Source organism: Eucalyptus grandis, chromosome 5 (genome assembly GCF_016545825.1).
Source record: "Eucalyptus grandis isolate ANBG69807.140 chromosome 5, ASM1654582v1, whole genome shotgun sequence".
In the NCBI taxonomy this organism is placed as follows: Eukaryota; Viridiplantae; Streptophyta; class Magnoliopsida; order Myrtales; family Myrtaceae; genus Eucalyptus; species Eucalyptus grandis.
The window spans coordinates 2376996-2400029 of NC_052616.1; the positions used below are offsets into that span (position 1 = coordinate 2376996).

The 23034-nt window shown below is 39.0% G+C and overlaps 1 protein-coding gene across 1 annotated transcript; it reads right to left on the reverse strand.

The window, feature by feature from the left end:
• Window positions 1-1960: 1960 nt before the first annotated feature.
• On the reverse strand, window positions 1961-5003 carry LOC104445930 (probable LRR receptor-like serine/threonine-protein kinase At3g47570). Its single transcript, XM_039312804.1, has 3 exons — window positions 3027-5003; window positions 2417-2933; window positions 1961-2331 (listed from the first exon to the last, which is right to left on the reverse strand). The coding sequence occupies exons 1-3, from the start codon at window positions 5001-5003 to the stop codon at window positions 1961-1963; spliced, it is 2865 nt and encodes a 954-aa protein (XP_039168738.1).
• Window positions 5004-23034: the final 18031 nt, after the last annotated feature.

Genomic DNA, 23034 nt, shown 5'->3' on the forward strand with positions numbered 1-23034 from the left:
ATAGCATGCCAAAGAAACAGAAAGCTGCTCCTGCATCATTAAAAGTCCCAGGCCACCTTTGCTGTTCAATCTTCACGTATGTCTTTATTAGATTGGAACTTCAATGTATTCAAGGTTTTGGTGGGCTCTTGTAATGGACCAATATTCTGAAATGGGTTCAGATTTATTTCACCTTAAGGCCGGTAATTCAGTCGAAACTTTTCAAGTCCAATTATCTGAAATGACAATTTACTGCATTGTTTGAATTATCAATTTCTAATTTTTTTTTTTGCTCTGACAACATCTAATTGAATAGACTTCACACTTGCATTTCAAATTAATGGATGCTTATCAAAATTTTCCAAAAAGGGCTAATGATACTCATGATTTTCTTTATATAAATGAGAACTTATTGATCAGTGTAAATCAAATCGAGATTGCAGAGGATGACTAGGTATGGTTATAATACTTGTGTTTCACAAGGTGTGTAGATGAGGGTAAGCAATAAACATGTCTGGGCTCAACGATAATTAATTTGAGCTTGTATGGAATGGAACACAATACACAACCCAATAAATTTTCTCAGATTTTTATCTTTTGCATCCAAATAAATTGCTTATAGACAGCAAAAAGGAATTCTTTTTGCAAAATTTCTAGTGAAAAGACAATGCCAAGCACCATGAAAATTTTTACGGATCATTTTTGTTGAAATACTTATTTTTATGCATGTTCATGATTAAAAGATACGCAAATCGAACTGGATGAGCTGGAAATTCAACTAGATATTTCATAATATAACAGAATAATCACGAAAGATTGCAATGAGCGCTTGGTACCCAGGAGATAGCTCCTTCCTATCCCTCCTTGTACAGGCAAGTCCAATTGTATCCTCAAAATGCTGTGAATATATATGTGATTGAAAACATATGTCAACAATTTTCAGTTGGTAAGGGGGCCAACTAAATTGCTCCAAATTATTGCCACACCATCGGCCTAGAGAGTTGTAACATTCTCAATTGAGGCACTTCACAACTCACATAAGAGTTCACTCTGCTTTCGTGTTCACAAGAATAATTGGAACTTATATTACATGTAATAAAGTAGTTGGTCTGCATGGATAAATTGTTCATAGTGACCGCAGTTACAAATATAACTTCGGGAGTCGGAAAGGATTATGTGATTTGCTTCTCAAATTCCTGCTCTGCCCCTGGATGCATTGTACATGAAACGGTTCACGGAAGAAGGAATGCATCGAGCTGTCGTCAATTTAAAAAGCTACTTGCAGTTCTTGCAAGCTGAAAATTGAGTTTTATTGAATGACAGACAAGATTGAGTCCTCATTTTGAGCCGTGGCCAGGATCGGAGAAACGTTGCCGTTCCCTGGATCTACTATACTAACATAGCATGCACCCCCACTCCCCTCCCCCTTTTCTAGGGCTAAGTATGGAAGAAGCAAAAGAAAAATTACTGGAATTGCAGAAACCAACGCCAAGAACTCCCGAGTTCATATAACCTGGAAGAGACATGTAGATTCATTCGTTCGTTCAGCAAAGTTGATATATTGTCTATTAAAAGCATACTCCTAATAAAGCTGCATAAATGTCCTAAAGCCATCGCAATTGGTGAGATTGCAAATGCATATGGCGAATATATTTAAGGTATGGGGTCTATGATTAGCCTCTCATCCGCTTTGATCACGATAATTTCTTGATCAGGAGAATTTCCTCATGCTGCCCATAGAGTTCTAACAATGATTCTACAGGTTTAATTCTCTAATTCCGTAATGGGATGCATGTAATTCAGTTGGTGGTCTCCTTTTTTTATTCACACAAAGCCGGAAAATTGAGGAATTGTGGGCGCATTTTTGAGTTTATCCACATAAGCAAGCACATGAATGCATGCTTATCGTTGCATATATGGCAATGATCTGGTCGTTGAAGGGAAAATAAAATGCAGAAAAGCCATTGATCTTATATATTACCTATCCTTGGAAACCGGCTGCATGAAGTTTATCCCTGATAAAATGTAGCTGAGCTTCGACTTTTGTGATGTTCATCCGCTCTCTGCGTGCTTGGACCGAGCAGGCGACTCCAATTCTATAAACCATCTCCAGAAAATCGCGAGCTGCATCACCTCTGCCCATGCCCTTGTGGCTCTCCATTTCTTGAAGTAGAAGAGGATCAGTAATCTCTAGGAGTTGTTCAGGCAAGGCTTCCTTGACGAACTTATGAAGGTTAAAATTTTCTCTGAACATTTCATTTGTTGGACTCACGCCTGTGAACATCTCAAGCAAGAGAATGCCATAACTATAAACATCACCTTCTCTTGAAGCCGTGCTTTCCATTCCATATTCTGCGCTTCATTCAAATTGCAAATAAAAGATAAATAATAATAGCAGAACCAGTTGAGGTAGATGGAAATAGCGCGCAAGACTTACCTGGAGCAGCATAGCCGATAGTTCCTCTTACACCAGCAGAGCTCATACTCGCTTTAGTGTCATTGGGAGATTCAATCATGATCTTCGCCAAACCAAAGTCTCCAACATGTCCAACCATTTCAGCATCTAGTAGGATGTTGCTTGGCTTCAAATCACAATGGATAACAGGGCTTTGTAGGTTGTTATGGAGATAATCTAATGCTGAAGCAACATCGATGGAAATATTTATCCTCTTGATGAGACTCAATTTTTGCACATTCCCATCTACATTAGCTGGTGATGGGCTTGGATGTAGCCAATCTTCTAGGCTACCATTAACCATGAACTCATAAACCAACGCCTTAAACTCATTGCCACTATAATCAGTGCTTGAGCATACTGTTAGGACTTTCAAAAGATTACGGTGTCGAATGTTCCTTAAAGCCTCGCACTCTGTTATGAAGCCCCTCACAGCACCATGAAGCATCAAATTAAGCACCTTCACAGCAATCACGGTTCCATTCTCATCAAGGACGCCCTTGTAAACAGATCAAAAACCACCAACCCCGATCAAGTTACTTGAAGAAAACCTGTCGGTTGCTTTAATGAGAGTTCGATAAGATAGACTCACTGATGAATCATCTTTGGAATTTGAAGGTAGCTCTGTTCTTTTCTTCTTCTTCAACCAACCAAAGTACATAAAAGCAAGAAGAAGAGCTATACCAAGAACGCCGAAGGAAATCAAGATGGTGAGCTTCCACTTAAGGAATAGTTTTCGGCCTGAGTTTCTAGAGTTGCATTTCAGGAGACGAAATTCGGGCAATCTTGCGCAAAGCTTGTCATTTCCAGAGACAAAAGTAGCGCTAACAATATTAAAGATTCCTTTAGTCGGCAATGTGCCTTCAAAGTTATTGTATGACAAATTTAGGTTCTCCAAGAAGTGAAAAGCCTCAAAAAACTTTGGAATCTGACCAGATAAATTATTGTGTGAAAGATCTATCTCATTGAGATTCCTCAACATACTCATAGATGAAGGAATGGTGCCTCGGAAAGAATTCTCTTGCATTTTGAGCACCTCCAATCCAACACAACTGCCAAGACTAGTCGGAATGTGGCCATCCAACATGTTTTTGGAGACATCCAGTCGAGCCAAAAGATTCAATTTCCCGATTTCCTCAGGTAGGACACCGGTGAGATGGTTTCGAGACAAGTTCAAAAGTATAGATAGTGATGAGAGGCCTATGGACTTTGGTGGTATAGTTCCATTTAAGTTGTTACTAGATAGATCAAGTTCCACCAAATTTCGGCACTCCGATAGACATGAAGGAATGTAGCCATGAAAGTTATTGTGATCGAGATGGAGTCGTGCTAGGTTTACTAGGTTTCCCAATGAAGAAGGAATTGCTCCGAAAAACTTGTTATACGATAGTTTCATTTCCACTAAATTATTAAGATTTCCCAGAACGGAGGGGAGCGTACCTGAAAACCTGTTGTGGTCCAAAAAAAGCCTTTGCAAGTTGATGAGATTTCCGACTATTTTGGGAATCATGCCAAATAGTAGATTCCTGCCCAGCCACAATTCTAAGAGAGTATTAGAGAAATTACCAATACACTCGGGCAACGTCCCGCCATAGCTATTGTTTTGTATAGACAACACCACTAGAAAGGTGGTGTTAGTCAATGAGCAAAAGAAGCTTGAATCACTATATCCTCCACTTCCAAGATAATTATTACCGACACTCAATATTTCGAGCATGTTTAAGCGGTCCAAAGGAGGCATTTTCCCCGAGAGTATGTTCCCATCTACTTGTAGCCACCTTAAAGTGGTTGCATTAGACATTGACTGAGGAATCAATCCAGTGAATCGGTTATCCCCAATGGTGAAAATCTCAATGTTTGGAAGAGCAAAGCCTATATTGGCAGGAAGATTCCCTCCTATATCATTAACACCGATTTCGAACACCTTTATGGAAGAAAGATTGAAGATAGATGGAGGAATTGTGCCTGACAACCTATTTACTTCAAATTGAAGCACTTTGAGTTTGGTTAATTTTCTCAGAGCTTGGGGTATGTTCCCACCCACCTCATTCCAAGCGAGACCAAGACGCTCTAACGATGACATGTTTCCAATGGATGAAGGAATAGTTCCCATTAGATAGTTCTTACCTAAGCCAAGAAGCTGAAGCTTCACTAAAGAACCGAACTCGATGGGAATTTCTCCAACCAGCCGGTTGTCAACAAGGCAGAGCAACCTAAGGTGAGAGCAACTCGACAAGTTTCTTGGGATTTTGCCTTCTAATGTGTTGATGGATAATTGCAAGACACGTAGACTATGCAAATGGCTGACTTGTTGTGGGATTTCATGATGAAAACTATTGTTGATGAGCATCAGGACTCTCAAGAAGCTCAAATTTCCAATATGAGGGGAGATGGATCCTGAAAGCTTTAAGGCTTGTAGGTCTAATCTTGTGACTCTGCGGTGTAGGCGACCACACATGACACCGTGCCATTGACAGTGGTCAGTTGTATAGTTCCATGAATTCAGTGCCCCAAAAGGGTCCATAGTTATTGCAGCCTTGAATGCAAGCAACGCGAGCTTATCCGTCATATTGTTAGCTGAAAGGACTTGGCTAATGCATGGCAAAAGCACTATGCAAGTGAAAAATAGACGACATGATGACGAGAACTCAAGAAAAGACAAGTTGGGAGGCTTCATAGTACTAGAGGTGAAATCTTAATTGGTACTTGAAGAATATAAGAAAATTGAAGAGAAGGAATTTTTGGAAGCACAAACAGGTTTTGTTGTAATTTGAACGTACATGCTCCGACGGAGAATATATATGTTAAGGAGGCCTTTGTAAGGTGAAAAGTCAAGAAAAAGAACCATCTTTTAACTTTTAAAAAAGAAACCCTCTTTTTGAAAAAGGTTTCTTTTTAACTATAAAAAATCTCATTATGATCTCACCTAATCTGTTTCTTTTTGACAATGGCTTAGTTTGGATAAAGTTTTAGTGCGGTCAATTGATTAATACATAGGAATTTATAGATACAAATATGTTAGTATTTCAAGGTAGAATAACAATTTGCAAATGGCGCAATATGTGGGTCCTAATAATCCCAGTATGTTTGTGGACAAAAATGATTTCATAGACCAATTTGGGCAATAATTTACGAAGAAGATGATCCACTAATCTTTAACTGACATTTATGTCTTGAAGAAATCAAGAATAGGGCCATACAAACATATCCCTATTCTCCGAAGGTGGGATTCTTGTCATAGATCAAGGCTCTTCTTCCCCTTAGTGTAGTTTGTAACACAAAACAATCGGAAAATTAGTCAACACCCGTTTTGGGTGTTTTGACCCCATTGTCGGTTAGTAGGTTATCTAATAACAAAACTGACAAAAAAAAAAAATCACGGAAATTTTAGTGAAGTACCGAAAACGCTTGAGCAAGTCCTATAGGGATTTGATAAATGTAAACAAAACATAAAGAAAAATAAGCACATGAATGAAGTCACCAATAAATTATGAAGTCATCCACTTAAAATAGACTCGTATTCCACTATCCACAAAAACATAATTAAATAGTTATCACTCTGGAAATGCACTATATGTACATAAGATATCAAGACAAAAAATAAAAATACCTTGAAAATCAAGAGGATTCCACATTGCACGTCGAAAATCATACCGCTCTAATGAATATGTCAACTCCAACTAATCACGCAAATTCAATAATCTGATTAGATAACTTAAAAGTTCAAATATTTGATAAGAAATCAACCTCATTTCCACCTACGTACGCGCCAAGAATTTGACCCTTCCAAATCCAACAAGCAGTTGTTTTCAACTAAAAGTTAAACTCATTGATGTGAAGTCAACCGACCTCGACTCCGCATTGGGAACTCACGGCCACTTTTTTAGCAAATACTTTTTATCAATCTAATTCACGATAAATTGGCTCAATCGCAGCCCTTGATAGAACCTTTCTTTCTCATCCACTCAGGAGGGGACAGACACACCGAGGCTACAGGTGACTATTATGTTTTCTATTTTTCAATTTCATTCGAAATAGAAGTATTAGGCAAGAAACTTTTGTTGAGATTTTCAAGATAGCCTTTTAATGAGAACTTGGGCTTTAAAAGTGAAAAGTTCCGTCTCAAAAGGTACCTTCAAAGATCACAAACGCTATCTTTCCAATCTGTCCGTTTATGTTTTCTACATTAGGATGGAGAAAAAGACTTAGATCATGCGTACCAAGAAGGAATTGATTGGGAATTTTCCAAACACTGGACAAGATATAATCAAAGTCCCCTCTTTGTTCCGTCACAACAAACAAACACATGAATTGTAGTGCCTATTTTATTTCATTCCTTCTTTTATTCCACTTCATTTTATCATACTAAATATAGTGCTATGCTACACATGATGTATACTTTCTTCCTCTCATATGTGACGCAGAGTTTGTCCATATTGGAATCAATAATTTTGCGATAGAAATGGAGTAAACTTGATTTACCTAATTGTTATTCTGCATCCAATTAGCAACTTGTACTACGCAATTTTATTGGAAATTATCAAAAACCACCATTAGTTTTGCCGCTATTACCAATAAACACCATTTTCCTAAATTACCACCTAGCCCCTAGTTTTTCATTGGATATGCCAATTGGCATGTCATAGTAGTCAACAAGCTCAACGTCCACGTTGGGCTGCAAGAAAGGGAGAGAATTAAAGAAAAAAGAAAGAGCACATAAAGCGAAAAATCAGAAATTGGAGTGGGAGGCGTGGTCAAGGGTAGCAGTGAGAGTGATGATAGAGCTCGATAACCATTGACGTTGTCCAAAGGTTGCCGGGTGGCATCCACCAGTAGCTGGTGGTGGTTGGTCGAGAGCACTAAAACTTAGTGGGTTGGGGGCTCATTGAGGGCTAACACATTTATTGGGTTAGTGTTTTTGGGAAGGGATGTGGGATTTTGTCATGATGTGCAAAGTAATATTTTTAAAATATAGAGGATGAAAAGTGATTAAAGAGACTGGCTCTCACTCATCAATGAGTAATTGACTATAATTTATTTATTTAGAAACGTAAATCACATTGTGGGTTGGGGGCTGATTGAGGGCTAGCACATTTATTGGGTTGGTGTTTTCTAGAATGGATGTTGGATTTTGTCATGATGTGCAAAGTAATATTTTTAAAATATAAAGGATGGAAAGTGATAAAAGAACTCATCAGTTTCAAAAGAGTAATTGATTGTAATTTGTTTAGAAACGTTAATCACTTTGTGAGTTGGGAGCTCATTGAGGGCTAGCACATTTATTGGGTTCGTGTTTTTTGGAAGGAATGTGAGATTTTGTCATGATGTGCAAAGTATATTTTGAAAATATAGGGGATGAAAAGTGATTAAAAAGACACCACCGCCCGCAGTGGCGCAGCTGACTTGGGCTATCTCCCCCTCACAAAGGGGAGAAGTTCGAATCCCATAAGCGTCATTAGGGGTGATGGGTCATGTAGTCGCTCCCTCAGGGTTTGCTCGCCGGCTATCAGCTTACGAGGTTTCCTAGGTTACCAAAAAAAAAAAGTGATTAAAAAGACCGGCTCTCACTCATTAGTGAGTAATTGACCGTAATTTATTTAGAAATGTAAATCACTTTGTGAGTTGGGGGCTTTTTGAGGGCTAGCACATTTATTGGGTTGGTGTTTTTTGAAGGGATGTGGGATTTTGTCATAATGTGCAAAATAATATTTTTAAAATATAGAGGATGGAAAGTGGTAAAAAAACTCATCAATTTCAAAAGAGTAATTGATTGTAATTTATTTAGAAACATAAATCACTTTGTGGGTTAGGAGCTCATTGAGGGCCGGTACATTTATTGGGTTGGTGTTTTCTGAAAGGGATGTGGGATTTTATCATGATGTGCAAAGTATATTTTTAAAATATAGGGGATGAAAAGTGATTAAAAAGACTGACTCTCACTCATCAATGAAAAATTGACCGTAATTTATTTAGAAACTTAAATCACTTTGTGGGTTGGGGACTTATTAAGGGCTAGCACATTTATTGGGTTGGTGTTTTTGGAAGGGATGTGGGATTTTGTCATGATGTGCAAAGTAATATTTTTAAAATATAGAGGATGGAAAGTGATCAAGAAAAACCTCACCAGTTTCAAAAGAGTAATTGATTGTAATTTGTTTAGAAATGTAAATCACTTTGTGGGTTGGGGGCTCATTGATGGCTAACATATTTATTGGGTTAGTGTTTTCCAGAAGATGGGATTTTATCATGGTGTGAAAAGTAATATTTTTAAAATATAGAGGATGAAAAGTGGTCAAAAAGATTGGCTCTCACTCATTTTCAAAAGAGCAATTGATTGTAATTTGTTTAGAAACGTAAATCACGTTTAGGAGATGAAACCGAAAATACCCGAAGAGTAATTTTGATGCGATTAAATGGTTTTCAACTATTAATTATTTTGTTGAGACTCCTTAATTCTTAACTGAATAAGATAGGTCATGGAGGTTAAATTTGATGGAGTAATGTTAATTGATTGGAGCTTCTTCTCATTTTAGTTCCAAAACCAAGAGGAACAATCATGGTGGGAGGTAAAAACAGAAGCAAGAAGTATCTCAGCTTTATTTTATTGTTCCACCTATCTACCTGCACTTCTACTCATATTAGGGTACAAAAATAACATTCTACTAGTTTCACAAATCTTCAAACTAATTTCCTCTACTTGATGTGAATCTTATTGATGGAAGGGATTGAGTTATCACAATGGTCTTGCTTAAAAGCAAGATCAATCTACCGGCTATTGATTCTGTCACAACCCCGACTCCACCTCTAAGGTCTTGAGCAGCAGAGGCTATTTTCGCGACGTCCCAGGCGCATCGCTGTCATGTTTCTTTTTATCTTTTCATCAAGCATATGTGGAAGCGTTACAAATAACACCTAGACAACAACCAGTAGCCAGGAAAACAGTAATTTACAAACACACAATTACATCAACTACGTTTACAAGCCATTTTATACAGGCCGTTATATTTACAACCACCATATTTTTTTAAAGGCCGAAGTAAACCTTAGCTCCTCTAGCGAGACTGCAACTTCCTTGTGCCTACAATTCTAAAAAATAACAGAGTGAGTCATGGACTCAGTAAGTAAAAATCCTTAATTCTCTACTAGGAGAATATCTTATCATCAAAATCTCTACTAGGAGAATATCTTATCATCCAAATCTAGTAAGTACAATACTTGCAATGCAATGTCGATGGCAGTCGATGGCAAATTAATAGCAAACTTATTGCTATCATCAACTATATGCAGATGTCCATTATCGCATACTTCAATGCATGCTTACTTTCAGCATATCAATGAACACATCAACATATTATGCTTATACATATACTGGCACTCATGCAAATTCATTTATCGCCGTCCTAACTCAACTAGTTCCTCTCGACTCAACTGAGGCATCCAGCTTCATGCTAAGTATCCTAGCTCAATTGGGACATCCCAGCTCAACCGAGACATCCTGGCACTAGCTCACCAAGGCATCTGGGCTCAACCTAGGCATCCTGGCTCAACCAAGGCATCTCGGAGCTAGCTTACCCGAGACATCCGAGCTCAAAGCTAAGTATCCTAACTTAACCAGGGCATCCCGTTCAATGAACGATGTATCGCCGCCAACGCTATGTGATGACATACGCTTTTTCCTCTTAAGTGAATTATATATGTGCATCACACAAGCCAGTTCTTCATCTTTCATTTTAGTTGATACATACAACGCCTGAGGGCGTGCTCATTCAAGTGAGTGTGCTATGACCCTCTATCACGCCCCAATCATCGGGCACGCACACATCCTTTTAATTGGTCGATTTTATAATGCAATATCTCAGGACTATGTATCGCCGACCCTTTACTCTTTAATAGCACATGCAGAAGCAGTTATAAATCCCCAAACAATAAAATAATGAGATAGAAAAGCAAGCCATATTTTTCATATTGAAATTCACAACCAAACTTTTATACAACCACACCTCAAAGTATTTTACCATACTATTAACAAATGTCTAGTCTCACACTCAACCACCTATAAACAAGGTTCACAAAAGGGGGTGTGATCTCAGTCCTCATCCAAGTCGTACTCGGGATCATCATCAGGGTTCTCCTCCAAGTACTCCTCTTCGGGTTATTTCTCCTCAGGCTCCTCATCAGGGTCCTAAAATATTGTCCCACAACCAGGATGAGACTACGTCTTAGCAAGTTCTATTCCCTAAGACCCGATTAATAAACTAATATGCTATCCGGGCTGCCTATGCACGCACGGGTCAAAGGACTTACCTTGGTCTCAGATTCCACCTGCATATTAGCACAATTCAATAGGCACCCAAGCAATCACCTCACAAATCGATATCTCGATCAATCAACCTAGTCAATTACTTGTCAATCAGACCATTCAAGGTCATTTATACTCAATCAGTCAATTCACGACAACGGATCAAATCATTGATCAATCAACCTAGTCGATTACATATCAGTCGAACCATTTCCAAGTCAAATCACTCCTCAATATAAAACCTCCAATTGTACTTTCAGTCACAGAGCTACAGTAATACTCTTGGGCGTCGTTTTCGCCAAAGTGACATATGCAATGGACAGCACTCATGCATTCTTTAAGGCACCGTTTTCACCAGTGATATCCTTAATCACCGAACCACGTATGTCCATAATGATGCGTGTAATAGACAGCACTCGTGCGTTCTTTAAGGCACTGTTTTCACCAGTGATTTCCTTATCACCGAACCACGTATGTCTATACTAATGCAGGTAATAGACAGCACTCTTGCGTTCTTTAAGGTGCCGTTTTCACCAATGATTTCCTCATCATCGAACCACGTATGTCTATACCTCGTACTTGATCGATCTTAGCTAAGAGAATTTCCAGTTTACTCTCGCAATTCTTTCCGATTTACAACTCATCAAAGCATTATAAATGCTAAATAACCATACTTGACCATCTACCGATCAATCATTTAATTTCACTCAATTTCAATCAATTTAGAAATAATTCCTCAAATTGCACAATTAATTTAATTCAGCACAACGTAGAGCTCAAATAAATAAACGGACTGCACCACGACAATTAGCACGAAAATCCGATCGTCGGCTATCCCTGCCTAATTTTCGAAAAATAAATAAATAATTAATTTCAAAAAATCATAAATAAATATTAAAAATCCAATTTAGGCTCGTAATGCCTAATTGAAGCTTGATAAGGATCGGGAAAAATTTCGAGATGCATTCAATAAATACTAGTACATGTCTACTTGCTAATTGCTCAATCCAATTGCCTAACATGCATCATAATTATCTAATAATCACTAATTTACACTAATCTAACCATCTAGTTGCACTTAATTAAATCTAATAAACCTTAAGCATAATTAGCAAACTAAGAAAGTATTAGTGAGTAAAACTCACTTGATTAAAAGCGGAGACCAAAACATTGCAACGGCGGCCGAATTCCAAAATTTTGGCAGCGACGATGAACTCTCAGGCCGGGCCTAAAATGGGCCCAACAAATCTCAGCCCAACTGAGATTTGTTCTTGATTTTAGGTTGGACCTAAGTTGGGTTGGGCCTGCTGAAGATAGGCTTCAAGTTGTGGGCTTGAAGATGGGCCGAAAACTAGGCTTGGGCTGTTGCGAACTAGGCTTGTGAAGAGTTAGGCTTGAAGATGCCAAACTATGGGCTGCTTGCTGGTCTCATGGACTTGCTACTGGGACGTGCTGGGCTTCTTGGTCTCATGGGCTTTGCTAGCCAAACCATGGATTGAGTGCTGGGCCAAGGACACACGGACGAAGGGAGCAGCAAAGGAAACAGATCGGCTAAATTGAACTGCCGCAGGTTTCGCTGGTCTTCGAGCTAGGGGATTCGGTAGCCTTCCGTTGGCGTGCACTGGCCACATGAAGCAGCTGCAAGGAGATGGGCTCGGAATTGGACAAATCGTTTTGTTGACTCCAGCTCGTTGGACTGAAGACGCGCGGTAGCTAGCGCACGAACGTTGGAGAAAGAGATGGGGATCGGTGGAGTTGTTTTGCTGGTTTGTTCAGTGAAGGCAGCAGCGAAGCTGAAGTTGGCGGTGATCGAACCGAATGAAGACTTGGGTAGCAGCTGCAAGAAGCAGCTTCGGTCTTGGCAACAAGAGGTGACAAGCGGCTCACAAAGGGAGATGCTCGGTCAAACAAGGGCTTTCGTGGGTGGAAATGTTGACCAAGCGTGAGCGTGCTAGTGCAGCTTCTTCGCTGCTGGCTTCGTGCAAAGAAACGGAGCGGTGGACGAAGCAGAACCGAGGAGGGGCAATCGCTAGATTTATGGTATTCTTCAGCTGTGGGCGTAGCATGAAATGGGGAGGGAGAGAGAAGGATGTCCGGTTGAGGTGAGAGGAAGAGAATGGGGAGAGAAGAGATAGAGATGAGGGGTGAGGGGTGAGGGCTCCGCATGGCCTTCTTTTTCCACAAAAAAATATCTTCCAAGCCTTGCCCAAGAAGTTTCATCACTTGGCTACAATTTGACCACATAAACACACTACACAACTCCTCAAATGGTCCAATTTTGATAGGCTTAAGGGGGGTTACGAATTTGAAGAATGAGGCTTCAATTGGAATTAATTCCCTCTTGATTCTCTCTCAATCGGCTCTCATAAAATCAATTGATGTTTCAATGCCTCAATTGTTATTTTTCCCCATCCAACAATCCCTCACGCTTCTCAATTTTACCACCAGAATTAATCCCCGGCTTCAATTGAACAAAAACGGCCTTAAACTAACTTTTTTTCCAAAAAGTCTCGGTTGTCAGAAAATTTTTCTAAGATTAAGTTGTGGATCCTAGAATTTATTGTGACATAACAGAATCGTCAATTTTTGAAATCAAACTTGAATCGGCAGTTAATCTCTAGTCAGCGCGTTTTTAGTGTAACCTAAACCACCGGGTAGTTTTCAAAACTTTTTAGGGCAAATGACTCGTGGTCGATTTTCTGCGAGCCACATTGGACCCATTCGGCACATTGACAACCCTCGGTTATTGTGAGAATCTCGAGGATTCAATTACGGACACAGGGTATCAAAACGACAGTAAAATTAGATTAATATCGATCGACGAGAATTTTCTAATTTAGTGGAGTCACTCACGATCGACCACGCATTTCAATCGAATAGATTTATCTCTAATCTCAAATTGATTTTTAACGGTGCTGTAACGGCTTCTAAAGATAAGCACGGTCGAGAAGCTAATTTTTGGTCGAATTCTCTAGTCTATTTGTCTTAAAATCCTTAATAACTTCCCTAAATAGTCTAGTTATTTCGAGAGTGATCAGCTCTGAGAATAGCCTTATAGACGTGTCAATGAAATGCACAATTACTTTAATAGAAAACGGATTTAAAAATTCAGGATGTCACACCATCAACATCATATTACAAAATATGTCAAAAACGATTCTTGGTTTGTGACTTGAGTCGCATGCTTAGGCCATCATGATTTGATGTCGATTCCAAGTCAAGCGAACCTTGACCTTGTCCTGGGGCATGAACACACTCAAGCATGCAAATATGAGCAAACACACAAAAGAACATTACATCATACATACGGCTTACAAAGGTGAGCACACCACTAAACTCGATGATGTAGGCTATCGTCCTAGCCAAGAGTTAAAAAGTCTACTTACTACTTTTGAGCCTAGCTCCAAAATGCTCCTTTAGTGACCGAACAACTCTTAAGGTGGCTTGGAGGAGAAGGACATGAAAGAGAGGAGAGAAAGGGAGAGGAAAAGAGAGAATATTTAAGCCTCCAAAATGTGAGGATGTCTTCTCCTATTTATATGCCTCCTCCTCTTCAATTATTGATGCTAATATCATGATTAAACCTAAGGAACAAGTTGGCCTATCTAGTCTCCTTAATTGGCGCCTATGCTTAGTCGCGTTTGATTGTGATTGATCAATTTATTTACTTACCCTCCAATGCTCACTTTAGGCTTATGATGTGCCTATGGCCCTAGGGGACACATAAGCCCCTTGATGCCTAATGTCTTCTCTTGATTGATTAGCTTTTGTCTTGTTCACCAAGGTTATCCTTTGGGCTCATCATAACCTAAGATTCTAGAGGATACCTAAACTTACGAGTCACCAACTTATTCTCCAAGGAAAATCTCAAGCCATCATTACCAAATCTTCGAGTGGACACCTAGGCTTATGAGGTGGAGATCTAATGACTTAGTGTCATCATTTAAGGCTTTGCTTGTCTCCATTTCATTGGACTACATTAGCACTTAACTCATTATTAAGGAGACAACTCATTATGGATAGGTGGAACTCTAAAAGGTATGGTGGCATCTAGGCTATAGATAGCCATAATTAGTTTCAATGTGTCCTATTTTATTGAAACACTTCGCTTGGATACATTGCTTAATCCCCAAAGTAAATCTTTGGTAATCATGACCATATCTGTAAAGAACTAAGTGGAATGATAAGTCAACCTCCTTCATGAAGAAGCTAGGGTGTTCTAGAGTTTTCTTCTCTTTTGTTCTTTTCTTCATTAAGAAGGCGGTCTAGAAAATTTCATCGTCTAAGTTAATTCCGGGGCTGGGAAAGTGATCATTAGGTACACCTTGAAAAATCGAATCACGTACACCTGAGGTTCGGCCATCACACCCCATGCTTGCCCGAACCATTTCCTTGGATAGTTGGTTAGCCTAAAGGGTCAGTTGTCCTTCGGTCAGTTCAAGGCCAATCTAAGGCTACTCATGATCTAGCACTAAGCCAAGACACTCATGGATATTAGAATTAGTGACGGAATAGCCAAGTCTATCCCCGAGCTTATTCCGATCGGCACCCAATCCATCCGTATGGCTCATGGTTGGTGTATTACGGATCCACAATCGGACATCACCAATTCAAGATTCCTTTTTGATCACTAAGAATTAAATAAGGAATGATGCATTTTTGGTAGGAAGACGATCATATTTGATTGCATCGGATCGTCCGTGTATCGGTACATAGCCGGGCAGAATCACCTGCGACCAGGCACTATGACCGATCATGACCATCTGCCGATTCAAGATCATCCCATGACCAATCGTCGTGATCAAAAAGTCATCTTATGAGCTGGTGATCCTGTCCTATTGGTATGGTTGGTAGAAATTCACGGCCGACACCTTGACCAGTCCGTGACCAGTTTGTCGATCAGTCGATCGGTCAGTCGAACCATGACCGATCCGTGATTCCTTATCGATCAAATTGATCAATCCATGGCCAATAGCCCATGATCAATCCTTTTAGGACCTTATGGCCAATCCTTACAAGCTCGAAATCGAGGATGTTACAGATTATGTGCTTAGCAAACTATTTATTATATGTTAAAGCAAAATGACCAATTGCCTACCAGTTAGTAACTCACCTACTTTGTCAATCAACATTACCCCAAAGAAGAACTCACCCATCTTTTAGATCATAATTCTCATTATCATAACTTTGTTTTTCTATTGATGTAATTACATTCTAATAAGACAAAGGGAAAAATACTTCCTTTTAGGGCATATTTGGTAACAATTATGTTTCCGGGAATAGATTCTGATAAGAAATGATTCTTTTTTATTATGTTCTTAGGAACAATTTCTAAGCATTTTAAATCGTTTGATAACTGTCTAAAATTTCTGATGTTGGAATAGAATTGTGTTTGGTACCGTGTTCATTGATTCTATTCCAAATCAATTTATTTTAATTTTTAAATATTTTTTTTTTTTTTACTTTTTCCTTTTTTTTTTTTTTTCTTTTTTTCCTTTTTCTCCTACTCTTCTTCTTCTTCTTCTTCTTCTTCTTCTTCTTCTTCAAGTGGCCGGTGACTTCACTGGAGCGTCGCCGGCCCTCGGCGAGGCCGGCCCTCGTCGGGGCTGGGCGAGGCCCACCTCATTGAACCTCACCCTAGCCTGGTGAGCCTCCGGCAAGCTCGCCGGACCAGTTGCTGGCGACCAACGGATGGCAAGCGCGTGATGGCGGTAGATGAAGAAGAAGAAAAGAGAAGAAGACTTGATTATTAGATTTGTTCCCGGGACAAGAATCATTTTTTTTTTATTCTTGATTCTACTCCAAATCTGTTCTTGGGAACAAAAATTTTACCAAACATGATTCTGTTCCCAAACTGCTCCCGGAAACAAAAAATCAAAATCAATTACTATTCGGAAGGTTACCAAACAAGGCCTTATAAGCTGGTTTAAACTTAGCTTTGATCTGAAAAGATGTGATTTGACCATATCACATAAGCTACAAAGGTCTTCAGTACATGGAGAACATATATTTGGAGCTAGATTGGTAGCCAAATGCAAGATGGATAGGAAGAACAATTTGTTCATGTGAAACATAAAAGAAAGAGAGAAAAATGAGACTCATTGGTTAGGGATGTCTCGGAGCACCTCATCTTTGTTAATAATATACACTAGGTGATTATCTACAAGATATGCCTCTATAGCTACCAATACCATAGACATAATATTCCTCAATAGTTTATGGCATCTAGTAGGAGTTTGCATGAGATACCATTGTCAATTGTCAAGTAAATTGCAGCTAAGTCTACATGCGAATATCTGTAGCTGCTTTGCAAGCAATTTGAAGTATTACTATCTTTGTTGAACTCAATCAAGTCTACGGGATAGTGCAAAATGGGCATCTTTTGTCTTCAATTTCAAGTGGGGGACTGTTCACCTATAGAACAGAGTCATGCTTTTAAAGGAAAAGATAACAAAAGGAGAAACCAAAAATTACAAGAGGAACAACAAATGACCTAAGTCAACACTGTTGAATTGGTGTCCCTAAGTTTATGTTTTCTGCAAATGACATGGCTTTGATAGAATTGAGGGACTAACTCCAAAGCTCAAAGTACGGGACATACTGGAAGATGAAAGTTTTATCTATATAGCGTGAAGAAGAAACTAAATTGTATATTTGGGAGGAAGAGGGTAGTAACAAAGCTTCAGTACAAACCAAGGATCAAGAAACAGCAACAACAAGCAAACTAGATACCTTCGCTTCATTTTGGCAAATGATAATGTATTGATCGAGATGTGACAATTGACATAGAAGTGTGATGGATGCAATGGAAAAAGTGTATCCAAGTTCGGTACGCTATATTGGTCAGCAGTAAGGTTGCATATGCTCAATATAACACAGTGTTAAGATGCTAAATGTTTTGATCTATAAGCTGGACATAAACACACACTCAACCACTTTAAGGATACTCAGGTGGAAGCTTATTCAAACCTATTCACAAAAAGAATGTCAATGACAACTTCCTTCTTCACAAAGTTTAGGATCACAAAATGAGAGATAAAATAGGTTGACATCATGACAAAAGTTCCGTATCAAGTATATAGCATACTACATCATTGAACTTGCATTGCATCCACATGTTCATTGATGCTCAAAGGAATATTTGGATCTAGATAACAAAAGTGCCGTTGATATTTCAGACTACTAATGCAAGCCACAACTCAAACTTTGGGAAATGGAAACCAATGATGATTTGTTTTCTATTCTATTATAAGTAAACGCATTCGACTAATGTGGTTCCTAGAGGATGCAAACCATTACAATGTCCTCTAAGATAAGTGGATAACAATTTTATAAAAAGCAAAAAAGACTTACTTTGCAATCTGACGTAATTGTATCAAGGCAAGAGCATAAAGGTCATTTCATATGCATATGACCTGTAATATGTGGATCATTCACTTTGAAATTGAATAAAAGAAATTTAGAAGAAATATGTCTAAGCACTGAACTAATAGGTCTCAATAGTGATGGAGTCTTCTGCCTCTTTTTTGAGATCTTTCCAGATTGTTCTTCCTTTGCAGCATTTTGCTTTCCTTCCTCAAATTTCCTTCCAGCAGAGACCTTATATATATTATGCATTAAAATGAGGATATTATAAGTTCGAGCAAAATAAAATACTTGATTTGATAAAAACCTAGTTCTGAACAAAATAAAGAAGAGTTTCCATGAGAATCTAATTAAACATAGAGTGCCCCTCTCTCTTTAATGTAGACATAAGAAAGGAAATCACGCATATAAAAGGAATCATGAATCCTCAAGCTTTTGATCATAAGGACTTGATTTTGGTAATACAGTCCTCGATTTTCAAGTTGCTTCTAATATTAGGATTGCGTGCATGCTCTTACCAAAGAAACCAAGACCTCACACTTCATCATTTTTTTTTTCATAGGTAAGAGGATAGACCATAGGCTAACAACTGGGTGCAACCCGTATAGAGAAGAGTTCAAATCACTAACGGCGTATATAAAGCAGTTCTCAAATTTGAGCCAGGTTTTTTGGTTATTGAGATAGGTGAATTCTTATAGATCTATCCTCCAAAGGAACTGGACAGGAGCTCCATAACAAGACGAATCATCAATTATATTGACCAAGACATTTACATCCTAAGCAAGTTTCCACTCCATCAAAAGCTCTCTTGTTCCGCTCCTCCCAATCAACCAAAAAGTGGAAAGAGGAGTTGAGGTAATCTGTCTTTTCTTATTGTGCTGTAAGTGAATGCCTTGCCAAGCCCAAATTTTTTGCTCAATAGAACTTCCCATAACCCAAGATAACCCGATGCAAGCAGAGGAAGCTGTCGAAACCCGTCTCATCCAAGAACAATAAAGGAGGAGATGCTTCTCTACCTCCTTTTCGCAGATGAAACACTAATTAACCAATACTTTGCTACTTTGTTGCAGGTTATCTTTTTGAGCAAAAAAAAGAAAACTCTTTTTGGAATTTTCACTTTCCAAATCGTTTTTCAAAGAAAATCCAATTTACCATGAAAGCCCTCCCTATCTAGCAGCTTTTAGTAAAATTTTGTAGAAATGTTTCTGCCTCTTCCACCGTTCTCCGCCAAAGTATCCCCAGAAGCAGTAGAAATCTTCGAATTGCACAAAACACTTAAATAAATAAATAAATAAACCCATTTCAAAAACCCAAACTTGGGCTTGCCTTAAAAAAATCAATAATGACCATATCATCGTTTAAACAATAACAATCTGGTAGCAAAGCCTCCATGTTCTGGTGATGTCAAAGACATCTAGGAACTGATCTTCCAAAGTTGTGTCCCCACGCCAAACGTCCTGTGTCCTATTTCCATGAAGAAAAACTTGCTTCGACATTCTCTAATCTTCCTTCGTACATTAGTCTGTGTAAAGCTCCCCTATCCTCACTGATTCAACCTGCCTTTTCAAGGCCAAAGTTTGCAACTACTATTTTTCTTCGAAGATGTTCATTTGCAACACTGAACCGCCAATGCAATTTGCCAAGAAAAGCCATGTTGATTAACAAGTACTTGATGACTAAACTGCCATTTCAAAAAGGTCATCTGATTGCTTTCCGATCCACTAAGTTGAACTTGTGAGCCTCCTTAATATCATCCCATGAAAATTCATTCTGAATGGCATCCAACCTTTTAGCCACCGAGGAAGGGATTAGAAAAGAAGAAATGAAATAAATAGGAAGATTGGGAATAGTGCTTTCAAAAAGACCTCTCTCTGCTTTGGAGAGGGAAGAACTTTTCCAACCAGATAATCACTTATCAAAAACAGGCTCCTAGGTATGCTTGTTCTTGGAACAAGAACCAAAAAGGGAGACCCAAAACCTATCTGTTACGGATTAGCAAAATTCCAGAACTCTTTCATAAAATCATGTCATTTCTCTCTAATGGAAAACTCCAAAATCAGTTCTTATTGGGGAGGGATTGGATTGCGGAGACTCATAAAGTTTGCATCGTTTAATCAAAGCCCTTTTGGGGAAATGGCAATGGAGATTTGCACACAGCTCGTGGGAAAGAAATATTTTTATAAGATAGAGCTAAAGGAAGCAAGGTCGGCATACCAAGGGATTTAAAGGTGCGGGGCACCTAATTATGGAAATCTGTCCGGAGAAATTGAATAACTTCTTGAGTTTATCCACTTCAATGTCGCCCATGGATGTAAGACACGATCTTGGATTGTTTTGTGTTGTGGTTAATTTGTGATAACATTTGCATGATAATTAGCCGCACTTTTGTGCCATAGCATTACATAAAAAGTGCTGCACTTTCTAAGACAAATAGTCATTCCATCCACTGGAATTCAAGGCTTGATTGGAACGTTGATTAGCTCAAGTCGGTTAGTTTAAATTCTGTATTATTGTAATTCTTCCTTGCCTTCTTTGGTTGTCATCTTAAACCTTTTTACCTATAGGAGAAAATGAGAGATGAAAAGAATTTCATAATTGACGGCATTTGAATTGAATTGGGATATATTCAGAAGTCCTAAAACTTGTTAAGAAAGTATAATTGAGTCATAAAACTTACAAAAAGTGTAATCAAGTCCTAAAACTTGTCAAGTTGGTTCAATTGAGTTCTAAATTTAACACCGTCAAGAAAGTTAACGGAATTGCTAACGTAGCACGACGTCACATTTTTAAATGAATTTTTTTTTTTTTATATGGCTTTTTTAAAAAAATTATTCAAAATTTTTAAAAATTAGATTAAAAACTCAAAAGGAAAAGCTAAATTTATTTTAAAAATAAAACTGTTCAAAAAAAAAAAAAAAAGGATGGGAGCTTCGGCTACCACCTATTGCCGACGGCCGGTGACGGTTGCGGACCTTAGGCGGGGTGGGCCCTCGCCCGGGCAAGGCCTCGCCGGCCCCAAGTGAAGGCCGGCCACCCCCGCCAGGTCGGGCGAGGATGCCCAAATCTGGGCACGTCGACCCTCGCGGGGTCGCGACCATCGCCCGCCCTAGGCGAGTAGGCGTCGTCCGACGAGGCCTTGTCGGACAGGTCCGAGGGGAGGAGCAGCCGCAACTCAACAAGCCGGTGGAGCAATCGAACCTCATGGTCCTCCTCCTCCTCGGCCTCGCCATTCTAGTCGGCGTCGTCGTCGGCGGTGGGGCGGCATCGTCCTCGTCGGCGAGCTGGTGGAGCGGGTGATGGCCTCGAGCTCCTCCTCATCCTCCTCATTGACTCGGCTCGTCGAGCTATGATTGCTCCTCCCCTCGGACTGTCCGACGGGGCCTTGTCGAACGACGCTTGCTCGCCCGAGATCTAGGCAAGCATCGCCGACCCCGGGCGAGGACCGGCGGGGCCTCGCCTGGGCGGGCAATGGTCACCAGCCCCCGCAAGGGCCGACGTGCCAGATCCGGGGGCGTCCTTGCCCCGATCGGCAAGGGTGGCCGGCCTCACACAGGGCGGCGAGGGCCGGCTACCCCGCCCAACCTCCGGCAACCATCGTCGGCCCCTCGCCGATGGGCAACGGTGGAAGCTCCGGTGCCTTTTTTTTTTTTTTAACAGTTTTATTTTTTAATAAATTTAGCTTTTCCTTTTTAGTTTTTAATCTAATTTTTAAAGATTTTGAATAAAAAATAATTTTAAAAAGCCATATAGAAAATAAAAATTCATTTAAAAATATGACGTCGGCGTCACGTCGGCAATTCCATTAACTTTCTTGACGATGTTAAATTTAAGACTCAATTGAACCAACTTGACAAGTTTTAGGGCTTGATTGCACTTTTTGTAAGTTTTAAGACTCAATTACACTTTCTTGACAAGTTTTAGGACTTCTGCTAAACATATCCCAATTGAATTTCCTTCTACTCAAAACACAAGTTAGATTAAAGAGAAATAGTAGAATTCTTAAAGTAAAATGACAAGTGCAGGTTAGGAAAAAAGCATAGCCCTATATTTTGCAGGAAACCAACGTGAGGGTCCAATCAAAATCAGTTATCTAATGTGGTAATATTAATAAATAAATAAATAAATAAAAGACTATGTAGGAACTTTGCACAAATATTTATAATTAAATTGGTGAATTAAAGAAAAATGTAAGACTTAATCGATATCTATATAATAAATATAAAATTATTTGGACTTCCTTTATATGTGTGTGTATATATATATATAAATACCAGAAGAGCAGCATTTTTGCTGACCGTAGAATACTTTGCTCGTAAGTACTAAGAATTTTCATTATTTAATTTGAAGCTCTAATGATTGAATTCCACCGTCGTCGTCATCGATTATTGTTACGGACACGCTGTCTTCTTTCCCTTTCTTTTTCACCATGAATTCCACACGCTCAAGTTCTCTTTCTTTTAATTTCTTTCAGTGGATTTTTTGTTCTTATCATCGTATTCAGGTTCGGATTGGGTTTCTTTCTTTTTATTTCTTCCTTGGATTGTGTAGAGTTCTTGATCCTTTTCAAGTTTTTAGCATTTAATGGTTTGTTTAGTAACTACACAATTTTTATTCTTAAAATAGAAAAAGAATAAAATTACATTTGGCACAATGCACAAATTTTTTTATGCCGTAATATTTCTTTTAATTTTTTAATAATTTGTTTAGATTTTTCTTTTTTTCTTTTCTTCATTTTTTTTCTCTTCTTTCTCCTCCTCTAGCCGGAGCCGATAGTGGTGACCCACGACGACAAGTGGCAAGTCTCCACAGACCGATTAGAAGAGGAAGAATAAGAAGAAAAGGAAAAAAAATGACTTGTTTCTAGAAATTTTTCCCAAAAATAAAAAATCATTTTTTTAAATTCTTATTTCTATTTCAAATTTATTCCTTAGCCACA